At 41.9% G+C, this 27021-nt stretch overlaps 1 protein-coding gene across 1 annotated transcript in view; it reads left to right on the top strand.

Annotated features, from left to right (window-relative positions):
* The window catches only part of vwa8 (von Willebrand factor A domain containing 8), a 79032-nt gene extending 53827 nt beyond the window's left edge, over nt 1–25205 (top strand). The window contains exons 30-45 of the mRNA XM_046403826.1: nt 1678–1797; nt 2114–2178; nt 2280–2405; nt 2492–2601; nt 3203–3354; nt 5155–5359; nt 5466–5547; nt 5797–6001; nt 11755–11863; nt 12289–12445; nt 16311–16419; nt 19278–19403; nt 20559–20717; nt 21730–21828; nt 22247–22485; nt 23597–25205. Of these exons, the coding sequence (XP_046259782.1) occupies nt 1678–1797; nt 2114–2178; nt 2280–2405; nt 2492–2601; nt 3203–3354; nt 5155–5359; nt 5466–5547; nt 5797–6001; nt 11755–11863; nt 12289–12445; nt 16311–16419; nt 19278–19403; nt 20559–20717; nt 21730–21828; nt 22247–22485; nt 23597–23705 (2172 nt within the window). The 3' untranslated portion in view covers nt 23706–25205. The remainder of the gene's footprint in view (nt 1–1677; nt 1798–2113; nt 2179–2279; nt 2406–2491; nt 2602–3202; nt 3355–5154; nt 5360–5465; nt 5548–5796; nt 6002–11754; nt 11864–12288; nt 12446–16310; nt 16420–19277; nt 19404–20558; nt 20718–21729; nt 21829–22246; nt 22486–23596) is intronic.
* The last annotated feature ends 1816 nt before the right edge of the window (nt 25206–27021 follow it).

The following is a 27021-nucleotide window of genomic DNA, read 5'->3' as shown; positions in this document are numbered from 1 at the left end:
TATAACACAGCTGTATACTCACACACTGGCTGTCAGGGAATTATAGTCCAGTCTCTTTTGGTCTGATGTCCTTGTTTACTGACTAGTGTAATATGCAATGTGACGCTAACGCAACACTGGTATTTAAACTTTTTGGAGGACAACCACAACCATTTAAAATAGCTGTGTACGAGTCTGTTGGAGTTTCTTAAAATGGTTGGTGGTTAGTGGTAGGTTGTTTGCTTTTTGACCTCTCTTGCTCCAATACCTTGGACAGCAGAATTTATCAGAGCACTTGCACTGCTGGTGCGTATTAGGAAAGAGGAGGACTTCTAAAAATACTGCTGTGATAGATCATGTTATGTCTGTCTAAAAATGAAGAAGTCCAGACAACATAAAGTTCATTCAAAGGTCAATGGCCTTCCAGGGAAAAGAGGGAAACCACTACACAAACATATACACTTCCACCCAAATGCAGGTTCTACTAGGAGTTCACACGTAAATGCGTACAAATACATATTTGTGAAATGCACAAACATAACAGTGCTATGCTCAAGGACATACAAACACAAGCTCAAACACACTTAAAACAAACTCCCATGCACACATTCCAGGCCTGTCAAAAGACACATGCAGGACATCCATGTGTGTACACACTCCGTCCAGAGACAGTATAAGTTTAGAATCAGGAAATGGGGTTTGCCTTCTCTGAATAGCTCATTCAGTCCTCAGTACAGTATGTCAGGAATGGGAGGCCATAAGGAAACCATTAGTGTGGTGTGGGACAGCCAGGGCTGAGGCCAGCTCCCCTGTGGCTCCTACTCGTAAAACTGAAGATGAAGCCTAGCACGTCACAAACGAAAGCCTTTTGCACAGTTCGCCCAGTACACACCACATACACACACACTGAGACGTCCTACTGCTGATCTGATATACATGTAGGAAGTACACAAACACACTTGCACATCTGGACCACATGTCTATCTAAACTGAACTGAATGAACTTGAAGTGAAGTTAACAGAGATCTCAGGGGTTCCACCTGGAGAAGAGCACCCTCTGCTGGTACTTCACTGTGTGTTCAGTTTAGAATGGCAGTATAACTGGACGGCACTGCAGAACAATGGAGATTTGGCTACATTTTCTTTTGTGTAGAACTGAAATGAATAAACAGCATCATGAATGTAGGGACAACCTATTAAAGGAACAATATCTGCCGGCACAAACGCTGAATTTTAACCATAAGGAAACCAAAGAAATCATTTTTGAATTCACATCTCAAAATACTGAACAAGTAGAAAAAATATATACCAAAATGCGCTGTATATGGCAAACAATCAAAATTTTATGTCATATTCTGAAAACATACCTTTTAGGCAAATAGACAATGTTTGAGTGTCAAAAGAATACCTGTAAGTTGAAAGAAATTTATGTGAATGGCATATTTTCAAAAGTGATAATATCTTGTAGTTATGCTATATGTTTATAATTCAATTTTCTGTTTTCTCTCTCTGTCCATGAAAATATGTTGCTGATTAGGATTGTTTTTTTCTATACTAGTAACATAATTATCAAACATACTGTATGTGGCCATGATTTCTGGAAGTATAATCATATTTTAACACTTTGTTCAGAATCAAGTTATTCCCTGCAAATTTCATTCCACTTGCTGTCTCTGTTTCAATTTGTCTCACTGCCAGAGTAACACAGTGCTCCATTTGGACTTGGTAACAGGCGCAGTGCGGAGGCTCATGTTGTCTCCAGACAGTGACCAGCCCTCCACCAGAACCTCCAGTTGGTGGAGCAGTAAGGAACAGCAGGTCAGAGGTTTCACTGTCTCCAGAGGGAATTTGATTTGGCTTGTGACTCTTAAATGCTCATGAATCATGTCCAGTATTCATTCAAGACATAAACTAGACATGTTTTTTTCCCATGTGTCCAGTTTTACATAAGGGCTAGTAAACATTTGCATTATACAGATTTGTTTTTGATGATGAATTAGAATGCATTATCATCTCCAAAATGGTTTCAAGGCTTTGGTGCAAATTATATTTCAAAGAGTGAAAGATAATGACAGAACAAAGCAGTCCAAAACAATGCAGTTAATGTGTTGTGTGTACTGATTGTCGTTTGCAGGGAGGGCATAAAATGTGTCATGACTTTGCCCACAAAAACTGGCTTCTCTTCTTTAAGGAGGATGGGTAAGCTACTCTGAGCCAAACTGCATTATTCCAAACACCGTTAAAACAGCGTCATACGATGGCAGACTGTTAATTGCTGTTCTGCGCTCTTATATGTGCAGCAACCACCTGGAGGTGCTGGATGTGCTGGAAGGCCGGGTTCATTCCATCTCCCTTCCCATCAACTTGAAATCTGTCTTTCTTGTTGCTGAGGACCGCTGGCTGCTGCTGGAGAGCAACACCAACAAGTAAGTAAAGGATGGATTCATTAAATCATCCCTAGGATCTTAAAACTTACACTTATTATGCAAATATTATATGTTCCACTGAATAGGAAATTCCTGCTGACAAAGCCCATGCATATGGCCGCTGAAGACTCTGGAGTGTGTCAGCTCCACAGCATCAGTGAAGACTCAGTCAGCTCAGGCCATGGAGCCAGCTCAGGTATATATACTGATTATTAATGCCAATTAGCACGATTCTAAGCAAAGGCTAACAGGACTTTTACGTTCAATCCAGCTGCTCACTTATCAAATACATTGAGTCACCTCACCAAGCACATGGACATACAGAGAAATAAACTTGTGCCCCAGACAGCCATATGTCTGTCTTCCATCTGTCAACTGGCCTTAAGTCAAACCAAAAATATCAGGTGAACCATACATATTTCAATCAATATTCCAATCCACGTCACAGTTACCGCGAACAAAATATGGAGTCATGAGTAATGTCCAACAGTTTAGACTGAATTAGTCCACTAAGGTCGTAAGTCACTGTAATAAGTCAGTAGACCTAACTGAGGACAGTGGACTTTATTGTAATCTAAAGGAGAATTATGTGAGTCATTTCTGCCCTGAGTTCATTGATGTAGTGGACACTCTGACTGGATCTGTCACATGAAGTACCCTGCCACAGTACTTTTCTAAACAATGCCTGCTATGTTAACATTTTACATTTGTTTCTCTTTATTATGTAATCTCAACATGTCCTTTCCTTTCTCTGTTCCAACACTCCCTGTTTGGTCCCTTCACCTGCACCATCCCAGCTGAGGTGTCTGTACCCCAGATGCTGTCATGTGAGCAGCTACCCAATGAGAACCTCAGCGCCGCTTTGGACCAAAAGATTGTTTCACCTAACCGTATACTCGCCGACAGTGGTTCCTTTGCACGAGTCGTTGTGGGCTTCCCTGACCTTGTGGTGAGATTACAAAATGGCTTGTTGAAATAATGTTCAATTCAGTTCAATTCAGTTTATTTATATAGCGCCAATTCACAACAAAAGTTATCTCATAACACTTTCCAATTAGAGCAGGTCTACACCAAACTCTTTAATTAAATTGTAATACAGAGAGCCCAACGTTCCCCCTTGAGCAAGCACTTGGCGACAGTGGCGAGGAAAAACTGCCTTTTAGAAGGCAGAAACCCCTAGCAGACCCCGGCTCAAGATGGGCGGCCATCTGCCTTGACCGGTTGGGTTGTTGTGGAATTGTTGTAGAATAATGTTTTGGGACATTGGGACCAATTATTCAATATTAAATCTGCACTCTGTAATGTTTTCCTGTAGAAACTTCATGCCCATTTAAAGTGTCTGGTATGGCTGCTGGTGTAGTATCTATCTCTGTACAAAGTCGTAAGAGAAGACCAGGGAAAATATGAGAAGTTCTGTTTGTAGTTCAGAAGTATCATTTTATGTTTTCAGTATTACTGAGCTCTTCAATTTTCTAAAAAGTTATTTTCAACATAATTTAAGGCCACCAAATTGCAAAGTATTTTAGCCCAGCAATTGTTGGCTGGCAAGGTAATTTAGTGTTATAGCATTAAACCCTGTTTCCCTGCCAGATGGAACATAATTTGATCCCCAGTGTTTTGTTCTGGAGGTTATGTGAAAGACAGCCTAATAAGACATGGATATAAATGTTTTCAGGTGTTATCTATCAGGGGCGTAGGACTGGGGGGGGGGACTCACTATATAGCAGGCATGAGTACTGAAACAGGCCCCGTGGCTAAATTATTAAACCATAGTATTAAAAAGTTCTGACATTATCAGCCCTGCTTTCGATAACTGAAAAATTAAGAAAATACATTTCATATTTATTTGCTTACATACTTATCTCACCAGCTCCGTTTCTTACTAAGACGTTTGTCTTCAATTCAGAAATTCAGTTTCAACTTCAGATCACGCAGAGCATGACTGGATTTAGTGATTTGGGGGCTGCAGGCAAACTCCCACACGGTAAATATCCTGTCAAAGAAAAAGTCCTGCATTCAGTTTTTTGTGATGAGAGGTATTTTCAACACAATGTACTTACATTTACTTAACGTCTGTTCAAAGTGGAGCTTTTAATGCTTACATGATTCTGGATAGTTTAGTGAACAACAATGCATCACATTTTATTTGTTACATTCTGAGAAAAATCTGAGCTCTGTCCAGAATGCTCTGATCTGAGGTCAACTTGCCAGATTCAGTTTATGAATTCACCCATTTAAAGATTTTGCAACTTTTTTGTTAAAGTTGCAGCTGATGGTCCATACCTGCTCCTCCTTCTAAGATAAAGCAATAAAGTAAAGTAATTCTCTTCTTAAATGGTTTCTTTTGCCTTTTAAAAAATATCTAAAAAAAAAAACAAAAAAACGATAAGGGTACCAGATTGATAAGCAGTATTAATAAGAATAACAGCGCTGTTAAAAACCTAAAAAAAAATACCCATCCTTGTATTCAGGGCCGTAGTGCGTGTGGGACCCACTAGAAGATACAGTAGTAAAATGAATGACTGCACATGTGGAGAAGGGCCGATTGAGAATGCAGAATATAGAGGGTTGAGAATTTAGTGTTAAACTGCTGTTAACGATGCAATGGAGTGAAAACCCATTCAGTATGTCTAGTTTTATTCCACGTTGACCGTGGAAGAAAACTAGTACTCAGAACTAGGCTGCCCAGCTGTGTGCATGATGTATGTGTGATTGTGACATTTTCCTCTTGATTTCTTTTCTTGTCTAGTCCCCTAATGAGGTGTACAGCTTTAAGAGGCCTATTGACCTATCAGTGATGAAGAGCAGTGAGAGTGGGGCTCACATGTTTCTTCGAGGAGGACTTCGGTCTGGCGTACCCAAACGACAGAATTGTGTCAGTCTTCTCTCAGCTAATCAGGTGGTCCGAGCCCTTCCGCCACACAAAGTGCCCCTGAAGGAGGTGTACCCCAAAGGTCAGAGTTCAGATGAAATGCAATCAGGAGAACAACATAGTAAATGAATGCAATAAGGGAATACACTCGGTGTATGTAAAGGCTTATTGTCTTGTGTGTCCCTCAGATGTCACACCTCCAATGACAGCAGCGTACCTGGAGGTGACTGATATGAACTCCAAAAAAGTCAAATATATTCCTATCCCAAGGTGAACACAGCACATTTGTTTCCACCTCAGTGTATTTTCTGACCACTTAAGCCGTGGTTTAATACTAATAATCAAGGTTATGGTATAAAGCAAGGAAAAACCCTTGACTGACAACATAATTTACAAATTGGAGGAAAATATATATGTTAAATTGAATGAGTGTCAAATCCAAGTCTCGTGTTGAATCTTGATGCCCTGTTGATGCTTTCTGAAAGTGACTGTGTCCACTTTCACATTTGTCATTTTCAGGTCAATGACTGTGTCACCTTACACCAACTGGTTGTCCAAGGTGTCAGAGTCTGATGTGCTGATGGCTCCTCTTGGTTCTGGAGGTGTGGTCACTGTGGATATGGGAGGGTACGTCCGGCTTTGGGAGACAGGGTTGGACACCCTGCAGCGATCACTGATGGAATGGAGGAATATGATTGGGATGGAGGACGGCAGACCTGTACAGGTAACATCACAACGTTGTTTGGAATCTTAAATGGTTTGTGGAAAAGCCTTTTTCTAGGATACTATCGTGTTGTGTCACAATGAGAAGAGAACTGGATAATGAATAGAAATGTATGCAGCCTGCAGTTTCTCTCACACACCTCTGAGGGGCAGTACTGCTTAAAAAATAACTGTAATCACATTTCAACTGGATATCACTCTGCATACTTGCCTCAGTCTGGAAGAATGTATTAGCTGCCAAAACATTCCTGATTTTATGCTGAACAGAATGTTTCCAGGCCTGAAATTTATGACCCAGCTGTGCCCAGGGGGGGGGGGGGTTGTATGAATGGACTAGCTTTGTACTGATGATGCAATAGGTTTGACCTTTGGCATGGGTCAGAACAGTCAGACCTCCACACTGAGAAATCTTTGTTGAGGTACCACATACACAACATACAGTAGGCAGAAAAAAATCTGGACAATGCAGCAATGTAGGATGCATTGTGGGCAGATCTGTAGTTGGTGCACAAGGCAGTCAGAGAGAGAGAATCTTAAACATGGACTGAAATGAGGACATTAAGGAGACTGATCATAAAATTTGAATCTTGAATAAGTAATGATGGATTATTAAGTTCTGGGTCCATGGAGCAAGTAACAGGTTGTTTAGGAATGAATGAAGGGAAAGTAAAAAAATATTGTTTGTGTCAATTATAATACATTATTATAATACATTTCATGCAAAAACATATGACAAAAAATATCTCTGTATGTTTTTGGTTACTCATTCTATGTTGCTGAGACTCCAGAGATAGAGAGTTTCTTGAAAGAATCTAAACTTATCTGGCTAACAAGCCAAAAATGAAGCACACTGCCCTGACTGAGAATTAATACACCAATTCACACCCAGACTCCCATACCCTTGTACACCTGCAGTCCACACAGGACCTCTGTTTGGCCCAGATTCCTCCCCTTTGATGGGGCACCTTGACTTTACTGTGGGTCAGACTCTCACTATGCTCTGTGGTATCTCACTGGAACAGGGGCACTGCTGTATTTAAGCATACCTGTGTGAAAGGCTCTCTGTATAGTTCCTCACAGATATGTTATTTTGCCAATATGTTTACACATGTCACCTCCATACGAGCCTGTTGGCATACCTGTTTGCATATGGTACATATATGCATTACTTGCAAAAAATGTCCAAGACACCTTCAAAAACCTTGTTTTTATGACACACTTAAACAGTGCAATAGGCTTGAGGCTTCTGACCAAGGTGTGAGTCTGGAGGACATTAACTGAATCTTTTTGCCCATCTCAGAAGAAAGACAAGACTTGCCTTCATAATTCTCTAGCTCCAAGCACATATGTACTTCTAGAAAACCACAGAATAAATTGTGTTTTATGAAGATTTAACAAGTCAGTTAAGCTCGTCTTTGTTGAGCAAAAGAGAGAAACTTTTATTTTTCTGTTTGGTACGGAAAATAGTTTGAAGAAACCCAGCTGAAACTATGCAGGCTGTCGGACCATCTCCTCTAGAGGTCCAAAGCCAGACAGAATGGTTAACATGCTCAGGTAGGCAGATGGCCGCCTACCTAAAGCTGTGGTCTGCTTCAAGGCAGAGATGCACAGCAACAGCATTAATAACAGTATTGGAACGATAAAAACCAGTATTAACAGCGGCCAGTCTAAACCAGCCTTAACTACAAGCCTTATCAAAAAGGAAGGTTTTAAGTCTGCTCTTGAACGTACAGAGAGTGTCTGCCTCCCAGACCGAAGCTGAAAGATGATTCCATAGAAAGGGAGCTTGATACCTAAGGCTCTGGTTCCTCTTCTACTTTCGTTGACTCTAAGAACCACAAGTAACCCTGCATCCTGTAAGGTACTATGAGTTCTTTAACATAAGATGGTGCTTGACCATTTAGGGCTTTGTATGTGAGCAGGAGTATTTTAAAGTCTTTTGTGAACTTTACAGGCAGCCAGTGTAGAGAAGCCAATACAACAACTCTAATATGAGTTTTTGTCAGTACACATGCAGCAGCTTTCTGGATTAGTTGGTGAGTCTTTATGGACTTGTTGAGGCAGCCTGATGACAGGGAGTTGCAATAGTCCAGCCTGGAGGTGGAGTTTGCCTAATATTTGCAATGTTGCAAAGGGGAAAGAAAGGCAGTCTTTGAAATTTGAAAATATGTGAGAGTTAAAGGACATATCCTGATCAAAAATGATTCCCAGATTTCTTACAGTGGGGCTGGACACCGAGGTAATGCTATCCATCCTATTTGAGTTACTCATGACCAAATACACAACAGATAAAAACATCTCAGGGCATACTGGATCAATAGTTTTCACTCTCAGTAGCTCCTGTTAATCTGCTTCAGTAGTGCACCGTGTGTGTGTTTTGATCAGACTTAAAAGACAGTGACCAAATTGTTAACAAGAGCTGTAATAAGATTCAAAATAAAGTTGCAGAGTGAGAGGAAAAGCCAATGTTTTTTTTTCTTCGTTCTGTATTCCCATTTTAGTTTTTTCTTCAAAAGGCATCTGCAGTGTTACTGAACACAGAAACTGTCCCAGATAATATAATTCAGGTTCAACAGTTTTAATTGTTACCTACTCACACACCACTCTCCAGCTACAGTGCACAAATAACTCATGCGTCTTTCGCAACTACAGGAAGCTGAACCGAGTCACTCACAGCCCAAAATGGACACATGTTGTAAGGCATTACTCATCATTTTTCTAAAACCAAATATAGAGCATCAGTCACCCCTTTACTGGTTGTGAGTGGGCCAGAAAAGAGGCCATTACCAGCATGAAGACACATTCACAAGTTATGCTGTCACCAGCCAGAGAGTTTTATCTATAAACAGTGTGATGACATGGATGGATTACTGAAACAAGACCGTTCAGGGCACTGGAATCCTGACAACTTCCTCTCTGATGGACAGACTTCCGAGACACCTTTGATGAGCATGAGAGCTCAGCAGATTCACAGGCAGGTGTGATGAAAGTGTTGCTGTGTGTGTGTGTGTGTGTGTGTGTGTGTGTGTGTGTGTGGCTAATGAGCAGTCATAATGGCGTCCATAAACACTCAGTGAGAATGATATATCTAGGCAGTCCAACTAAGCCTTTGATACCACTCTCCTGTGCACCAGTGCACACCCTCATTTCCCAACATGGGACAGGCATGTGTGCAGCAAAGCTCATGATCCATTTGCTGTTCTTGCGCCGTATGCGGTGTACGACTCACACACGTTCAGACGCATGCTGTATGAATCAGTGTGTAATCAGAGAGTGGTCACATGGTGGAGGTGAGCTTCGGAAGATGAGTTGTGGTGACCTGAGCGGCTCAAACCTCTGACCCTTTACCTCGCTACAGAGCTGTGGCGCCACGCTCTCTCTCTGGTTACCGAGGTTAACGTTGCTTCACCTGTGAGCAGACTCTTACTCACTAACACTACAGTAATGGAAGCTCTGCTGAGCTCTACAGATCTGTCGGTTTGCAGATGCATAGGACAGAGAGGATGTTTTAAAATGACCTGTGTTGGAAACACTGCTGCTTACTGAAACAGCCGCCCAACCCTACTGTCATGCAAGGACTGGCCAATAAAGATTTTTTTTTCATGTAGATCAGCCTACACAGCTGGTGTTAAGATGATGTGATCATGGTTTGTCATCTTATTCTCTGTATCAGCCAGAATCTGGCAATACAATATGTATCTCCATTCAGGGATTGCAATTCAATATATTGTGACACTGTAAGCAAGTCAATGCATTGTTACATAGGCCTGAGGCTGAAGATAGTTTAGAACATTGCGATCAAGCAGTCAGGAGTTTAAAAACAACACGGCAATGATACTGCATTTTTGATACCATACCATACAATGCTCTTTTTTAAAAAAAAAAATGGAAGAAGATTGACAGTGAATGAACATATGCACTTTGTGGGATATTTAACAGTCAACAGAAGAGAGTTGGGCTTTTTTTGTTTATTTATTTTTTAAAGAATTTCAAATTGGAGGAGGTTTGAACATTTTGATGGTTCCTGTCACTGCAAGTATGCAGCAGTAGTAACACACCAAAAACTGTATGTAAATGGCAAAAGATTGGCACTGGCTTGGTTCATTTTGCACTTGTCCTCTGTGGTTATTGGTGTATTGGCTTGTTAGATGTTAAGTTGTAAGTCATGTTGTCTAGTATATGTTGGGTGAGTGAGTTACTTACAAATAATAGTCAATTTTGGCGGAAGATTAATGATGATGGCAATGATGGGTTTCTCATTCTCCAGCTATAGCCAGGAGTTTCCGGTGGTACTGAGTGTTCAGTTGTAGAGTTAATAGCAGTGTCGAAATCTCCAGCCTTTTGGATATTTGTTAAGTCACATGCTCAATTGGTGACAGGTGAGTGCGAGAACTCACAACAAAAATAAAATATCATGCATCAAGACATCTTTGTCTAAACTCCTTTATTAGCAAAATTTAGGGATTGGTGTCAAAAATATTGTTGATTTTGTGAAAATCTGATTAATATGGATTTCTTTCTCATTTCTTCATTCATGTTTATTGTACTAGAGGTCAGCGAGGACAGCTCACTCTTGGGAAAGGCGTGAAAGCTGAGAAATAACACAGATTGAACAGTTGGTGGATGGTCTCTGGATAAATGTTGAGTGGTTCTTGATTTATAAATAAGTGTGAATCTGCTTGTGCAATACATTTTATTGTGCCCAACTGACAAATCATGACACAGGAGGTCCACTGCATGAGTAGCCTATTATCTTGTCCTGGTAATCTGACATGGTTTGTTTCAGTCTGACCACTGTAATCCGCTCTAAATATAGATATATCTGCTGATACAGCAGCTTCACACAACAGCCTGAGCTCTGAGCTCCACTGTGTGTGTCAGTTTGAGGTGTGGACAGTCTGTTGGCTGAGGGGACAGGAGGGGTCCTTCTCAGCTGGACTGCTGCTCCTACCAGATAAGTCTCTGTTCAACTGCAAAAACAGCACAGATTATTTACACAAACACAGCCATCCTCAGCTGACAGCAGGACCTCGTTCCACACAGATACCATTTAAATTCCACAAGTATGTAAGAGCTACATCGTGTCTCTCTGTCATGCCTTCATGCTGGCCAGACTCTGGCTCGGTGTGGGAGCCAACATGCTGTTTTTGGCACTGACCTCTCTGTGTCTCTGCTCCTTCGCTCTTCATCACCCTCCTGCAGTGAAAGACAGAGCCCATTCTGTTCATCCTGCCAAACCTCAGAGCTCCATTCTCTTAATAGTTTTGCTGCGTCATAGACAGGCATTTTGATGGCTGTCTCATATACTAATTCAGTACATCGGAAGGTTAACTCTAAGAGAAACTGTGTGGAAAAGTAAACAGTGCAAACTCATATGTCTCTCTATTAGTGGCAAAGTATGATTCCACTCCACGGGCAGCCCAATGTGCTACCTGTGAAGCAGTGCAGCTTTTCAGATGAAAGTGTATTCCCTGAGTGGTTTGGATTTATTATCATTAATATTTGCTTACTGGTTAGCTAAACATTATGTGTATCTATGTAGCTCTTTTAATATGTAATGTGTATAAATACTCTAAGTGTCTTTTGCACATGTGAGTCTTTCGTACGTGCTGCTGCTCGTGTGTGAACTGACCTCTTGCTGCACTTCCGCCTACTGTGCGTCCCCTGCATAATAGCACCTGAGAGTGTTTGTCTGGTGAATGTTTAAAAAAACTGACCTGGCATCTCTCACTCTTTTTTTTTTTATTTTCCTAGATTACCATCCAGAGGGACAGTGGCCTGGATGTCACTGCCCCAAAACATGGCAAGATGGACCCCAACAATGCTCCTCATGTTGGGGGAAACCAGTGGGCTGGAGGCACAGGTAGCTACCCTTACTGGGTCAGGAACATGCACAAATGCTGACTGAAATCTGTGAGAACATTTTTCACACACACTTGTGAGCGATGACGTGTGGGAAGGTGTGCTGTCTTCCACAGTAAGCGCTTAGTCGTCCTTGGGTAAAGCACTAAACCCCTGTCCTCATCTGCATAATGACTTTGAGGATGGTAGTTTAAACTGTGCTTAAGCTAAACCAGGCAGAATCACGTTTACCGCGTGTGACTGTGACCAAGCGTAATCATGGTGTTGAAACCATTAGTCGGTTAATTAATTAATCAGTCAACAATACACGATAATTTTGGTAACTGGTATTCACCTAATATAAACTCCAGGTTAAATGTAGGTTTCAGATCACTTACGGGTTATCTAAAATGTCTCCAACTGTGTTTGGTTTGTGTTTCTTCGCAGGCGGCAGAGACACTGCAGGGCTGGGTGGCAAAGGGGGTCCATATCGGCTGGATGCCGGGCACAAAGTCTACCAGGTTTCCCAGGCTGAGAAAGACTCAGTTCCAGAAGAGATCCGCAGGGCAGCCCGTGAAATGGGTGAGAAAGCCTTCAAAGACAGGTAGGTTGCTTTAAGTGTAGAAAATACAGTATGATCACATGCTAAAAGCCCTGCCCGGTATAAGAAACCATGGCCGATCCTTGACCAACGGAAATGAGTTAGCTCCATGGTGTCTAAGTAACTGTCCTTTTCCTCTTTGGAAATGACCCAGAACTGAAGTGTGTGTGATGTGCGTAATGTGGAACAGGTGTGTGTATGTGCGATTTTTGTGGCCATCTGCAGGGCTTCCTGGTCAGTCAGCTATACCAGGTACGATGCTTCATCCTGGGCAAACAGCCACACACTGCGGTTCCTTGATTGGACGGATGAACCCATAGTAGATCCTGCTGGGCTCTGTGTGTGTGTGTGTGTGTGGACACTTACACACAGTTGCTTCAGAATGGAGGGCTGAGAGGGCACCTCTTTCACCAGCTCAACCATGAAGGCTGTCTCTGTTCTCTTTTGCTTCAAACAGTCTCGTTCTCTTATCCTCCCCCACCCCCACCCCTCACCCCTTCCTGCATGGCCCTTCTCATACACTGGCTTCTTTCACACCAAGAGGACAACCTCTGTCACTCTCCTCTTTTTTTTTTTATTCTCTTCTTATTTGTAGTCATTTCACTTGCTCTTCTAAATGTCTTCGTCCCTCCCTGTCTTCCTCTTGTCTATCAGTGTCCTGCTAAGCCCAGAGACAATCTTGTAGCTACACGTTCGCACTCTGCTTTCAAGTAGATGTCACTGTACGTGACTGTTCTTTATCACAACAGGTGAGCACATGCAACAGAAGCACATACCAGTAAGGCTCCTTGATTTATTTTTTCGCATCACAGACCAACTCGGTCAGAAATTTTCCATTACTTCTCATTTTCTGTTGCACGTGCACAGTCTTTTGTTTATTCTACTTCAGGTTAAACATCAATCAAACTATGATCCCTCCATAAACTCTGGAATATCTGAGAACAGACACAAGCATAAACAGGCTTAGGTATGCCTAAAACGTGAGCATGTGCACACATATTCACACTTCTCTGCGTCTCCATACCTGCCAAGCTTTTCTCAGAGCGAGGGTGCAAAGTAAATGAAGTGATTAATTTAACATATGAAACATTAACAGATCAGATTGTTTCTTAGTGTGTATTACAGGTAACCAAGCTTACATCTAACTTGGAAACCCAAAGCTCACTTCAAGACACAAAAGACGATCCAGTAATAGTTATGTGCTTGTTGGCTAAAAGTCCATCCATCCATCCATTTTCTATACCGCTTATCCGTCAGGGTCGCGGGGGAGCTGGAGCCTATCCCAGCTGACTACGGGCGAGAGGCGGGGTTCACCCTGGACTGGTCGCCAGTCAATCGCAGGGCCAACACACAAAGACAGACAACCACACATTCTCACACTCACACCTAGGGGCAATTTAGAGTAGCCAATTAACCTAATGTGCATGTTTTTGGTATTGTGGGAGGAAGCCGGAGTACCCGGAGAAAACCCACGCAGGCACAGGGAGAACATGCAAACTCCACATAGAAGGGCCCAGACCGGGATTCGAACCTGGAACCCTCTTGCTATGAGGCGACAGTGCTAACCACTGCGCCACCGTGCCGCCCCGTTGGCTAAAAGTCCCTGGGTGAAAAGAACCAGCAGTAGTCAAAGAGGTTGTGATGTTTGACAGAGCCAACAAGTGTAATGCCACTTAATGATGTTTTTCTGAGTGACCGTCATTTCCAAAATAAAATCAGAAGAAAGCATTTGAACAGAAAACATAACATCCTGAGAGGCAGATCTGGTGAATGGAAGGCTACTGTTTTCCTAGTGTGTTCAGCCAATGGGAGTGTCGGCCTGTGTTTGTGGTTGTTACGTGTGAAATTTCACAAATTTTGCAGTGCCAAAGTAGACTTTGTGTACTGGTCAAGCCGAGGTTCAGGAATTTGAAGGAAATAGCTGTGGCCACTGGCCAAGGTGTCTGGCCAAATACACTCTCACGCATCCTCACAAACACTTTCACACATGCATACATGTGTACACCTTGGGATGTATGGGGGGAACCTGGCTGCTATGTAGTATGCTGTGGGCTGACGTGGTGTGAATGCAGAGGAACAGACAGGGAGACTATGTGCACAGGTCGAAAACAGCTGGACTGTAATGTGAGTGTAGTATAGTACATCATGTGTGTTATGAGAATGACCACCAATTACTGTCACTACAAACCAAACCAAATGTGCTTGTCCAATATTTATCAAAAGAAGTAGTTCACATTAGTGGTGTTTGCTTGGTCATGACATTTTTTTTTGTTACCTTTCTTATAGATCCTTTCAGACACAAAATGAGAATCTAATTTTGCCAAAACGCAGCTTAGCAGTTTTCATATTTTTCCTTATCTTTGAACATTTAACTTTGTGTTGTTTGTTGTAGTGATTCAGACATCTGTTGCAGACATCATGTTGGTAGATGTTCTACATTTGAACTTTTGATTGCATGGCTGATGCCAGCACAGTCTACACAATACATCTCTCTCACTCTGTTCTCATGCAACCAGTCTCTCTCCCTCTCTTTCACACACACACACACACACACACACACACACACACACACACACACACACACACACAGGTTTGTTGCAAACTGTAACACAGGTGAGAGCATCTCCACCATCCTTCAATCCCTACCTGCATTTTGAAGTCACTGCTCTGTATCTCTGTGATGGTCACGGTCTGGTTGTCAGCAAAAGTTTGAAACACCTGGCAGAGATCCCCCCCACACGCACACACACACACACACACACACACACCCCCACCCCCACCACCAATCTGTGCAAACGGGGTGAAGACCCTTACTACACCTGAGAAAGATTCTGTGTTTGCGTGTGTCAGTGATGCTAAAGTACCTGCACAGGGGATTATACAGATAAGCCCTGCTTGGGAGGGCACAGCCCACCTGTCTTGTTATGTCCACAGGTGTGTTTTGAAGAGAACTCACACATACACACACAAAAGGGGGCTTCACATTTAACAACACTGACCCCTGTGTCTGTTTGCCCACGGGTGTCCTGAGCACCTGAACACATTTCTCAGTGTATTTCCACCCATATTTTCTTTATCAACCTGATGTATTTTGGAAAACCATGAGGCAGTAGCTTCAAATGTGCTTAAAATGTTGTTGTTATTCTGCTCCGCTCCATCAAGGTCAGTGGTTCCATCCATAAACTAGCCTGTTTTTGAAATTAGAATTATAATTCTTTTGGAAAAAAATAGAACAAATAAGTAAAAAGTATAGAGTGCTTGCAGTAGCACCGTCAGCTTTGCACTGAATGTATAAACTGGTGTGATATAGTGTGTGGGAATGTTCAGAGACAAGAAGAGTGTCTCAAGACGTGTACAATGTCCTAAAGGCCATGTATTAAGTCAAATATCATACTGGATGTTTATGTTTGATAGCCGTGAGACAGCATCTCAAGTTTTGATCAACGTGCTCTAATTCAGTGAGATATGCTGTGTAGAGCAGTGTGTCATGGTGGACCAGTTTCTGAAGCTGGACATGTGACTGAGATGTCTACTAATACAACTGTGCATACTGTTCAAGCAAATTGGTTCACTTGATTGATTGATATCTGTGTGCTGCAGGGACAAGTGATATGATTGTAAGCCGGGGAATTACTGAATAGATGCTGCTTGTGCCCAGTTAAACTGCCTGTCAGTCACCTGATTTGCATAATCACCTGCAGGTCTCATTTGAAGCCGATTGAAGCTAAAAGTCAAAAGAAAAACTACAAATCTAGCATGCCACATATGCTTGAATATAAATGTGTTTCCCAAAACATGGCTCTTACATTGTCTGCCTTTCCTCTCCATCTGTTTTCTTCTCTTTCCTTTCTGTCCTTCTTTCCCTCAGGCTGAAGGAGATTGACATGAGCGAGTATGATGCTGCCACGTACGAGCGCTTCTCCAAAGCTGTTAGGAGACAAGTTCAGTCTCTACGCATCATCCTGGACAGTTTACAGGTTAGATTCACTCCACCGGGCAACACAAGTAGTTTTACTTTGATTTAAACATGATTACTTGTATTGGTTAACAATGCACAGACATGACAGTTTAGGAGCAGACAGTTCAGAATTGGAAAAGGAATTGATGAAGCCTGTCAGTGAAGTTAAATTTTTACAGTTTCTACATGACTCAAATTCAAAATCTTAACAGGAGCATTTTATGGCCATAATGCATTTGTCCAGGAGCATATCAGTATTTCAGCAATGACAGATCAGGATTCCATCCCTAGTAAGTAATAAAGTCAAGCTTACAAAGTTGATATATGGCAACTGTTTGACTTCATACAACCCTCCCATGTGATACTGGGGCAGGAGGGGGGCTCACTGTCTCACAGGAGCACCGTGATTAGTTAAGTAAAGGAAAAGCAAAAGCGTAGCTAATGGTGATTAAAAATCCAGGATGTGATCTATTGATCTATTGTCTGTATTTCATTATTTTCTTCTAGACTTCCCTCCTTTTGTCATAGCATCTCAGGTGAAACGTGCGTTGATGCGTTGAAGCAGGGTTGTGTGTGCGCGTGTGAATGAGTGTGTGACTAACAAGAGGAAAATCACGCAGCATGCGAGAATGATTACAGAGCAGCGACACTAAGCCTTGCTCTATTATTCTCTTGTCCAGGTGTGAAGCTCTGTGTTTGTATATGTTGTGGTGTGTGTGTGTGTGTGTGTGTGTGTTTGTGTTTTCATCCAGGTGTTTGCAGCTATGCCACTGTTTTCTTTCAACATGAACACTGGTTATTGTTTGTATATGCCCATGTAGCCCCGGGCTTCCTTCGCAGTGTAAAGACGATGGGGATTTTACCAACGCCAGCTGTCGTGACACTGTGATGTGTTATTTTTATCATACCTGAAGACTGATTTAAGGACTCACACACACACACACACACAACGTACACGCCTATCCATAGCTGGCAAGCTTTCAATAAAATGATAGTGAACTGTTTATATCTACGTCAGTGTCCCCGAGGGAAACCCAATTTATCTGTCAACAATGGTCTGGCTTACCGTAAACACCTGGGCTTATATTTATCATGCGTCTCATGGTAGGTAGTCAGTCTTCGCTGGTCAAACAATCACACAGCAACACATATTTGCTCCTACTCTTTATTAACCAGGAAAGTTAGTCATATGAGCTTCAGAGGTGTTTTAACATGTCAGCAGGAGACATACCATGGGAGAGGAGATAGTTTGGTAATGTTTAATTATAGCAAGCTTATTAAAAGACACAGTTTTGTTAAAAATGTAGTCATTTGTGGGACTAACCTTGTGCAAGATGGGGTTGCTCCATGAACAAAAATATGTTGTTTCTCCACACAGGCCATGGTCCACACAACCTGGCCATTTTTTGGCATCTTTGGGAAATACTTAATTTGTCACAACGATCAGTTTCAGCAAAATTAAATCAAACTTTCGATTTTTTTTTTTTTTTTGCAGGGCCCCAAATACTGCACAGATTAATCAATTTGCCCACCACCCTGTGAAGAGATGAAAAAACATTACTCAGCAACATTATAACAGGTTATATAAAGCAGCGTGATTGGATGATGATGATGAAAAGAATAATTTCACTGAAATGATTCAAAAGTTGTTATTACTGTGTAAGTGTGTGATAACATTTATTTTTCAAGCCATGTGCATCACTTACCACTGTCTACAGTACACTTGGCATTTGGGTAAATATCATAAGGTTTAGATAACTTATACCTATTAAACTAGGTTGCTTGTCTGTAAACAACATAACACCTACACATAAAAAGAATCACGTTTTTTTCTTCATTTCAAAAATTTTCTGTAAAAATATTGAAACTGCAACAGTAACATCATACTCTCTGCCAGAAATAGTACTTCTCCATTGTGAATGGCAGTTTATGAATTTTCTCAGGCAACTAGCCAGTCATACTCATAAACTCTCTTCTGTACTGTGCATGTTATCAGTGATGTGAAGTCACGAGACCTGCATTGTGTGTGACATGAGACCCAGTAATCACATCATGAGTTATGTAAACAAAAGTCTTCTGAAATCACTCCAAGCTCAGTATTATCGTATTGAACTTTTTGTGAAGCCTGGGCGTGTGAGCCGGAGTGGTGGGGTGGGGGTGTGTGGATGTGTTCCTTCTTTTGTTAACCGTCTTTTCTATAGAAGAGCTTTCCTTCCTTTCCTTCCAAGCTGAGGAGAGGAGAAAGTGACGTTTCTCTTTCTCTCTTCTCCCCTCTTCCTGTTGACCACAGCAAAATGTGAAATTACATGCTACATAGGAGATACAGGATCAGATGCTTAAAACACCCCCTCGTTTTAATGCGCTCATATTGTATGTACTGTAAATCTTTCTGTTTTTTTACATTTTTTTATTTAAGTTACTTTATTAATCCCAAGCTGGGAAATTACCTCTCTGCATTTAACCCATCACTGACTGAAACACACACATGCAACATGCAACATGCAGTGGGGAGCATATTGGGGGTTATGTGCCTTGCTCAAGGGCACATCAGTAGGCTAATGGGGGATGGGGACATTACATCACATCACTCCACCACACTCAAATTTTTCCTGCCTGTCCGGTGGGGGAATCGAACCAGCGACCTTCCGATCACAAGCCTCTTCTCCAACCTCCAACCACGGCTGCCCAGTGTATGCAATGTATCAGCCTGTTGTTGTTTTCTTTTTCTTTTTTGGCCTCGTTTCACATCCTGTTGCTTCTGAGAGCCCCACCAAAATGACATCATCCTCTCCAGACAGATTTTGAAACGTGTTTATTTGTTTGGTTGACTAGAACATAAAGTGTGTGTGTGTGTGTGTCTGTGTGTGTGCATTACAGGCTAAAGGGAAGGAACGACAGTGGTTGAAGAACCAGGCTCTGGGAGAACTGGATGATGCTAAAATCATTGACGGACTGACTGGAGAGAAGGCTATATATAAACGCAGAGGAGAGTTGGACCCAGAGGTGTGTGTGGAGCTAATGTTGATACAGATATTTAAACCACACTTAAACTGCTGTTTTTCCTGAGCCACACCTCCAAACGCACACACACACACACCCAGACAAACATTTTGACCTTTATCTGTCAGACGATACATTCCAGTGGTGTGAGATTATATTACAGCCTGTGTTGTTGCTCAAGCTCACACACAGTTTTTAGTCATTTCTTCTGCTGTCATGTATGTTCAAGTAAACACACACAGCGCAGAGGTTCCCAGACAAATCATATAAACACACTAACCATAATAGCCAAGTTTTTCCACCATATATAGCTCCAAGCACTGCATATTTTTGGTTTGGCCTGAAGTTCTGCATTGAAATATGTGGAGCCAGTTTGGAAATCCTGGCCTTTTGCTGAATGTTATTTTAAGGAAGCCACACCAGATTCCACAAAACACCTTCCAAACTAGGTATTTTCTTCAATTTAATCTCAAACCAGATGACTTGGACTCATGGGACAAATTTGACATTAGACTCGACTTGACAAAATCAAAAAGTCTTGTAACATGGCTTGGACACCAGTGACTCATGGCTTCTCTTGGACTTGAGCCTCTTGGCTGAACTTGGCTTAAGATTTAAAAAGTGTTCCATTAATCTGTTATTTCCCTTCATTTCCTGAACCAACTAACATCAGTGTCATGGTTCCAAAATTAACATGCACCAAGTGCCAAATGTGGGTAGATTTTCCATTTGCTGGGTAGATATCTCACACACTCGACAGCAAATGTTTGTGTCTGAGTGTGATACACAGACAGGGACCTCAGGGTGCATTCAGTTGCACCTTGTAAACAAACCACCTCCACAAAAAAATAATTGCAGTATATAAAATGTGCGGGTTGAAAATTACAGAGATGGAACTTCTTCCATCTTCGTTCAGCATTTCACGGTTGTGTAAAGAAGAACTGTTAAAATGACATTCCATTTGGTGAGGAGCGCATTATGACATGTTTAGGACTTGAAACTCTCAGTTCAGGACTTAGGACTTGACTTAGGATTTGAGAGCAAAGATTTGACACTTTTGTGGCTTGTATGACAATGACTTGGTCCCACCTCTGTTTGTCTGCTAATATTCATTAATAATCTTGTGTTTTGTATGCGTATTGCACTGTGTATTTGCAGCTGGGCAGTCCTCAGCAGAAACCCAAGCGTTTGAGGGTGTTAGTCGACGTATCGGGCAGCATGTACCGCTTCAATGGTGTGGACGGCAGGTTGGAGCGCTCCATGGAGGCTGTGTGTATGGTCATGGAGGCTCTGGAGAACTACGAGCACAAGTTCAAGGTGAGAATGTCATATTGTGTGTAATATAACGACTGTTACCGAGGAATTTTTACTGTACAGCCTAAGCACAGGTGAGGCGATGGCATGTCACATTGAGAATGCGTATTCAAGCTTGTAACATCATATACTGTATAATCTGTATAGTCAAACAGTTTTTTGACCGCCGTAAAACTGTGAATTAAACTATGGATTAAAGTTCAATTTTCACTTTGATAACAGTATGTTATTAATTTTGATTACGTCTGCCTTCTTTTTAAAGCTTTTGGAGTTGTTAAAATGCAGGAGTCGGAGGAAGCAAAACAGAGTGGGGGAGAGAAGAGGGGAGAGGCAGAGGCAGATATGAGCATGTAAAAAAAGTTAAAGGGAGACAGACTTCTTGGCCCCTAAGTGACACTCAACCCAACCTAAAATGGATCAGATATCAGTGTCTTACACTCACACACACACATATTTCAGTACTGCTTACCACATATCAGGAAACTGCTTTCTTTGCATAACACTCTTACATAAAACGTCCATTTCATAGCACAAAAGATAAACATACCTTCACTTGAGCAACCTGAAGTCTCACTGTGTGTGTTGATTGATTGTGATGGTCAAACATCCGTATCTATTCAGGTTTTCTATTTGAAACATGTTAATAGAGATGGAATGATGAAACATTAGTCTTCAAACACACTTCTTACCCAGCAACAGCAGTGTGGACGGATGAGACACACAGTCGCATACCTTTGACCACCACAGTCATAACCACCCTTATTAGAAATAGCCCATATACATAATACCTGGGTCCTGAAATAGCTGAGTGGAACTCACAGTGCCAGGCTGACACCACCTTATGTAAGCCAGTTGTGATGGGTGGTCTATGGCATGACCGTAGTGGTTGCAGGATGGATTGAGGATACTTTTGTATGTGTATGCTGCTCATGTTTATTTGCTTTGCCACCCTTGTTGAAAAGTGTATCTTGATGTTTAAGTTATGATCTGTTGTTGCTCTGTTTTCTCTGTGCAGTATGACATAGTTGGCCACTCAGGCGATGGCTACGACATTGAGCTGGTCAGAGTGGACAAAGCCCCCAAGAATAACAAGCAGAGACTCAAAGTCCTCAAGGTATAAATCTATTATCAATCCATGCATGTTTAATTACTCTCCACTAGTTTTACCCACTCAAATGAAAACAATGTTCTACATTGTTGTCTGTATTTATCTGCCTGTGTCGGTATTTGTCTGTGTCGAAATACAGATAAATGTGGTATGATGCTGCAAAAATTTATGATGCTTCCACTTTTCAACAGTTACATCTAGTCACTCAGAAAGACCTGGATGAGCTGACCCTTAAATGTATAATTTTAGTTAGTTAGTTAGTTAGTTTAGTTATAGTTAGTTCATGAGTTCACCAGTTCCCCACTTCCTGAGGTCACCCACCACAAACCGATTCTCCACCTGTGAAATGCACTGGATAGTGTAATGTGAGGGCTTGTTGCCACCTCTTCCTCCATTTCTCTTCATTTCCTCCTCCATCCTGCAGATCATGCATGCCCACGCTCAGTTCTGCATGAGCGGTGACTACACTCTGGAGGGCACGGATGCCAGCATTAAGGAACTGGCGCGAGAAGAGGCTGATGAGCACTTTGTGGTGGTGCTCAGTGATGCCAACCTGGAGCGCTATGGCATCCGTCCCGAGCGTTTTGCCCACGTCCTGACCTCTGACCCGCAGGTTAATGCCTTTGCCATCTTCATCGGATCCCTTGGCGATCAGGCTGAAAGGTGAGCAGGTGGACGCGGGAGTTGGAGAATCTTAGCAGAGGAATAGAAAGAATAAGTGAACGGGGTGGGGGGCCAAAGAAGGATAAGGATGACAGGAATAAAGTCAAAAAGAAGAAGAAAGAAGACAAGATGCCAGAGAGAAGGTGGGGGGGGTAGTAATGAGAGATGAACAGAAGACTGAATGAAATGAAAATGCTATATAAAATGGACTGGTATCTGAACATGAACTTCCCATGTAGAGAAGACATCTAGTCAGTTTTAAGAATCCTGCATAAGAAACTCCACTCAAAAGTTAGTCTGGACCAATAAAGAACAAATAGACTTCAAAGTTAAGCAGAACAATGACTATCCAATTTGGTCTAGCTGAAGCCTACTCATGTTCCTGCTTGCAGCTGGTCCTCATGACCTTTGTAGTCGCATACTAGATTAAATCCCAAGCTTTGCAGGCGAGAGGGGTTAAGTGCACTCTTTAGTCTGCTTTGAGAAGCCGCTGGCTTCTTGGTTAGAATGCAGTCACAAGCTGAAGGACCTTCACAATGACAATGAGTTCTTTTGAACTGCAAGAGAGACAGAGGGCGAACGCCACCAAAGAGTCCTCTGACCCTTATAGATGCAGAAGAAATGACTCTAACGCCCAAATGAAAGGTTGGATAAAACCTAACTCCAAATGCAAAGATGTTTCATGTCAGAATGATCAAGTCAGTGTACCAGGATAGAGAGAATAATATATTCACATGTAATGGAAGCACGAGTATAGGAACCCAGTTAGGAGGAAGGCGTGCAGTTATGTAATATTGCATTACTCTTTGGGAATACTGTTTATATCCCGGTTGATTGTCCATTCTTGTGTGTCTGCATTTAGAAGAAAAACTACTAACAGGAAAAGACCAATGTGTAAGGAAATGGGGGAATGAAAGGACAAAGAGTGACGTCACCTGTGTGGTCTTGTTGTGAAGCTCTGCCATAAGAATGACAGCCCTTTCGTTCACTCACTGTACTCAGTCTAGTTTCAGTTCACATAGCAAACAAGTACTTGTCTGTCTTTTTCTTATGGGAAAGGGTTCTGTCATTCTGTTTCATCTCAAACTGCTCTCTTCTTCCCTTTTGTCAGACTCCAGAAGACCCTGCCAGCAGGGAGATCCTTCGTTGCCATGGACACCAAGCAGATCCCTCAAATACTGCAGCAGATCTTCACATCTACAATGCTCTCCAGTGCCTAAGATGCACAGGCATATACGCTCACTTCTTATCACATATATTCAAAAGCTTACGGTTTGCTGCGAACTCTCAAACTTGTCACACTTTGACTTATCACAGTGATAACCCACTTTCTGTACCAGATTCTATGAGTTGAGCTCGGGTCTGAAAACTTGTCTCTGATCAGGCCTGAAGAGGAAAGACAGTCATGTGTACTGTTTTACAGAGGCCTTCAGTCTGTGTGACACAGTTAAATAGTGTTTAGCTGCTTTTGACTGTGCCTCGGGGTTATAGCTACTGTACAAGCTTCTCTGCAGAAAGCCTGTGATCTTGTGCAGTATGACTATGTTCTACTGTGATGACACATAGTACAGCGATATTATGGAAGCCTGTATTCTGTCTCAGACCTCATGCGGGGCTCAAACACACAGCCTAACCTGTTGTTGTTTTTGTGTTTTTGTGCAGTGACGAATGTACACGTATGTCCTTGTCCTGTTTTTGGTTGTGAGCAACTTTATTGAGAGGAGGGGAGGGTTGTGAACTTGAAACGGCCTCATTTGTTTGGATTTCCTCCTCATTTATCACGTGTCACACAGAGCAACACACAGACCCATGCAGGAAGGGCAGGAATGACGTGCCACCTGACTGACACTTGGATGTGGCAAGAAGCAATATCTTGGCTCTTTTGGAATTCTGGGACTGTGACCAGGGAATTTCCCACCTGACTGCACACACTCTTTAAAGGCAGCCAATGTTGCACAACCCCCTTCCGTGTGTGCGTGTGTGTGTTTGCCTACAGCATCTATGTCAACATGCACAAGCCCTTTCCTTCCTGACTGCGGGACCTTGCAGTGCCTTGTGCACGTCTCAGTCCTGGAATCTGAGATCATCTTTCTTTGCCAGATCTCCCACTCCTCTTTCTTCAACAAACACATAAATACGTTTTCCACTACAAGGCAAATTAGCAAAAAAAGTTCTCTTTAGACTCAGTCCATCAGTGTGTATGCATAGCTGTGCATGTTTAGAGATTACGTGCACACGGACCTGTGAGTGTACATGGTCTTAATAATTCTGCATCCAATTCCATAATCAGGTTTTGATGCTTGGTGTTCACGCCTCACTTTGTTGACTGATAGGATCAATAGAACAGCTGGTCTAACTAACTCTGTATTGATCCGGCTCTGATAGAGGGCCTGTCCCTGTTTTAATTAACCTACTTTTGTCTCCATTTGATCTGTCTTGGTTTCTCCCAGTCTGCAGTTGGAAGGAGCAAAAGTAACTTCTGTGTGGATGTGTTTAAACATGTTTGCTTGATGAAACTTCATGTTTGGGCATATAGGCAGTGTGTCTAAAAGCATACTAAACTCATATGCATTTTGAACCTATTTAGTATTATTTGATTGTATAATATGTTATTACTTTGTGAACAAAAATGTAAATGTAATGTACAAAAATGTAATGAAATTTCAGCTGATTCCCTACATTTTTTTTGTCTTGTTATCTAATTAAATTATAAAATTAGGGATGAAGTATATCCTCACAATCTGTTAAGATAATTGAACCTTCTCTCACGCCCCACCCCCCTCTCCCTCTCTCTCCTTGTCTGTCTATCTTTCTCTCTCTCTCAACCCAACCAGTCAAGGCAGATGGCCGCCCATCTTGAGCCGGGGTCTGCTCTGAGGTTTCTGCCTTCTAAAAGGCAGTTTTTCCTCGCCACTGTCGCCAAGTGCTTGCTCGAGGGAGAATGTTGGGTTCTCTGTATTACAGTTTAATTAAAGAGTTTGGTCTAGACCTGCTCTAATTGAAAAGTGTCATGAGATAACTTTTGTTGTGAATTGGCGCTATATAAATAAACTGAATTAAATTGAATTGAATTGAACCATATAAAGACCCACTGGATTACCTGACAATTCATTGTCGAGTGGCTGTATAGCTTGAAAAACATCTGTTTTGGATATCCTTGGTTTCCACAGGGCAACAAGCGCTCATGTAGCTGGTAGTTTGAGCTATAAATGGCTAAAACTTAAATACTTGCTACTGTCAAAAAGAATCAGGAGGTGTGAGAGCACATTATTAGATAGTCCTACAAGTATTCTGTAGTAGAAGTAAGAACAGTTTTATTCTCAGGTAATGGAATAGGTGTGCATTGTGTGTTATGAGTGTGTTATGGTGTTGTAAGCTATTCTGCAGTCGACCTGATGCTCTTAACTCTTAGAAACTCAGTGACTTCTTGGAATCATGGACCACTCAGCTTCCCTCCCGTTTCCTCCATGGTCACTTTTTCCATGTGATGCAATGATCCTTTCACTGAACCTCAAGCCACCCAACCCACCCTCACTGTTCTGACTAGCCTGAACAACTCAACACATAGTATGCAACTCTTCTCAAATTATATTTCACACTGTGTAGTCAGATACTGTCCTGGGCTCTCCTCCAATTGTGTTGTTGAAGGAAAATCTTCAACATGTCCAGTTCAACACCTTCCACTCCAGGACAACATGCTGCTCATTCATATTATGATTTTGTAATCCTCTTCAAGTTCTTAGCTTCTTTCTTATTTTTGATAAAATCACCGATGCTGATGGATGATGTTGGGTTTTTTTATTTTGTAAAAGTTTCTGTGAACAGCTCTATCTCTTTTTCCTTAAGTGTTCTTTAAAGGAAGGTACTGAAGATTATCTGTGTGTTCAGTTACTGACTATTATAACCCTCTCAAGCTGTCTGCTGCCTTATCTGTTCCAAAAAACCCCCTAACAGACACTAACACGGGGAGAAGGTGAACACAAGAAACCTTAATGAATGAATGTATTCAAAAGGGAATGGATGCAAACTAAAGGTGGCTGGGAGTCCAAGTAGTAATTGTCAAAACAAAGAAGTGATCCAGAATGGGCAAACAAGGTGGCCGGAAGTCTGGGTAGTAATTGTCCAAACAAAGAAATAAATCCAAAATGGCCAACATGAGGAACATAGGGATCACAGGAATCACAGGGAGTGAAGGTACACATCATCAAACACAGGGAACGCAGTACAGGCAGGATACACAGATGAACCGAAAACATAAGGAACACAGATGAGCCAACTACATACACAGGGAGAGCACAGGTGCATGTAGACAAAGAGGACAAGACACAGGTGAAAACAATCAAAAATGGGGGAAACAGACAAGAAGGGGAATGAAAAGATAAACAGGACACAAGTGAAGACAAACTACAAAATAAAACAGGAAACTAATTAAACAGAACCTTCAAACCATGACAGTATCTGAAGTTTAGAATGTCAGACAAGTCACAATTAATGGACAGTTAAGCAGTACATCGGCCTGGTTACTTACAATGTATA

Source organism: Scatophagus argus, chromosome 11 (genome assembly GCF_020382885.2).
Source record: "Scatophagus argus isolate fScaArg1 chromosome 11, fScaArg1.pri, whole genome shotgun sequence".
Lineage (NCBI taxonomy): Eukaryota > Metazoa > Chordata > Actinopteri > Scatophagidae > Scatophagus > Scatophagus argus.
This window is presented reverse-complemented; position numbering and strand designations above follow the sequence as displayed.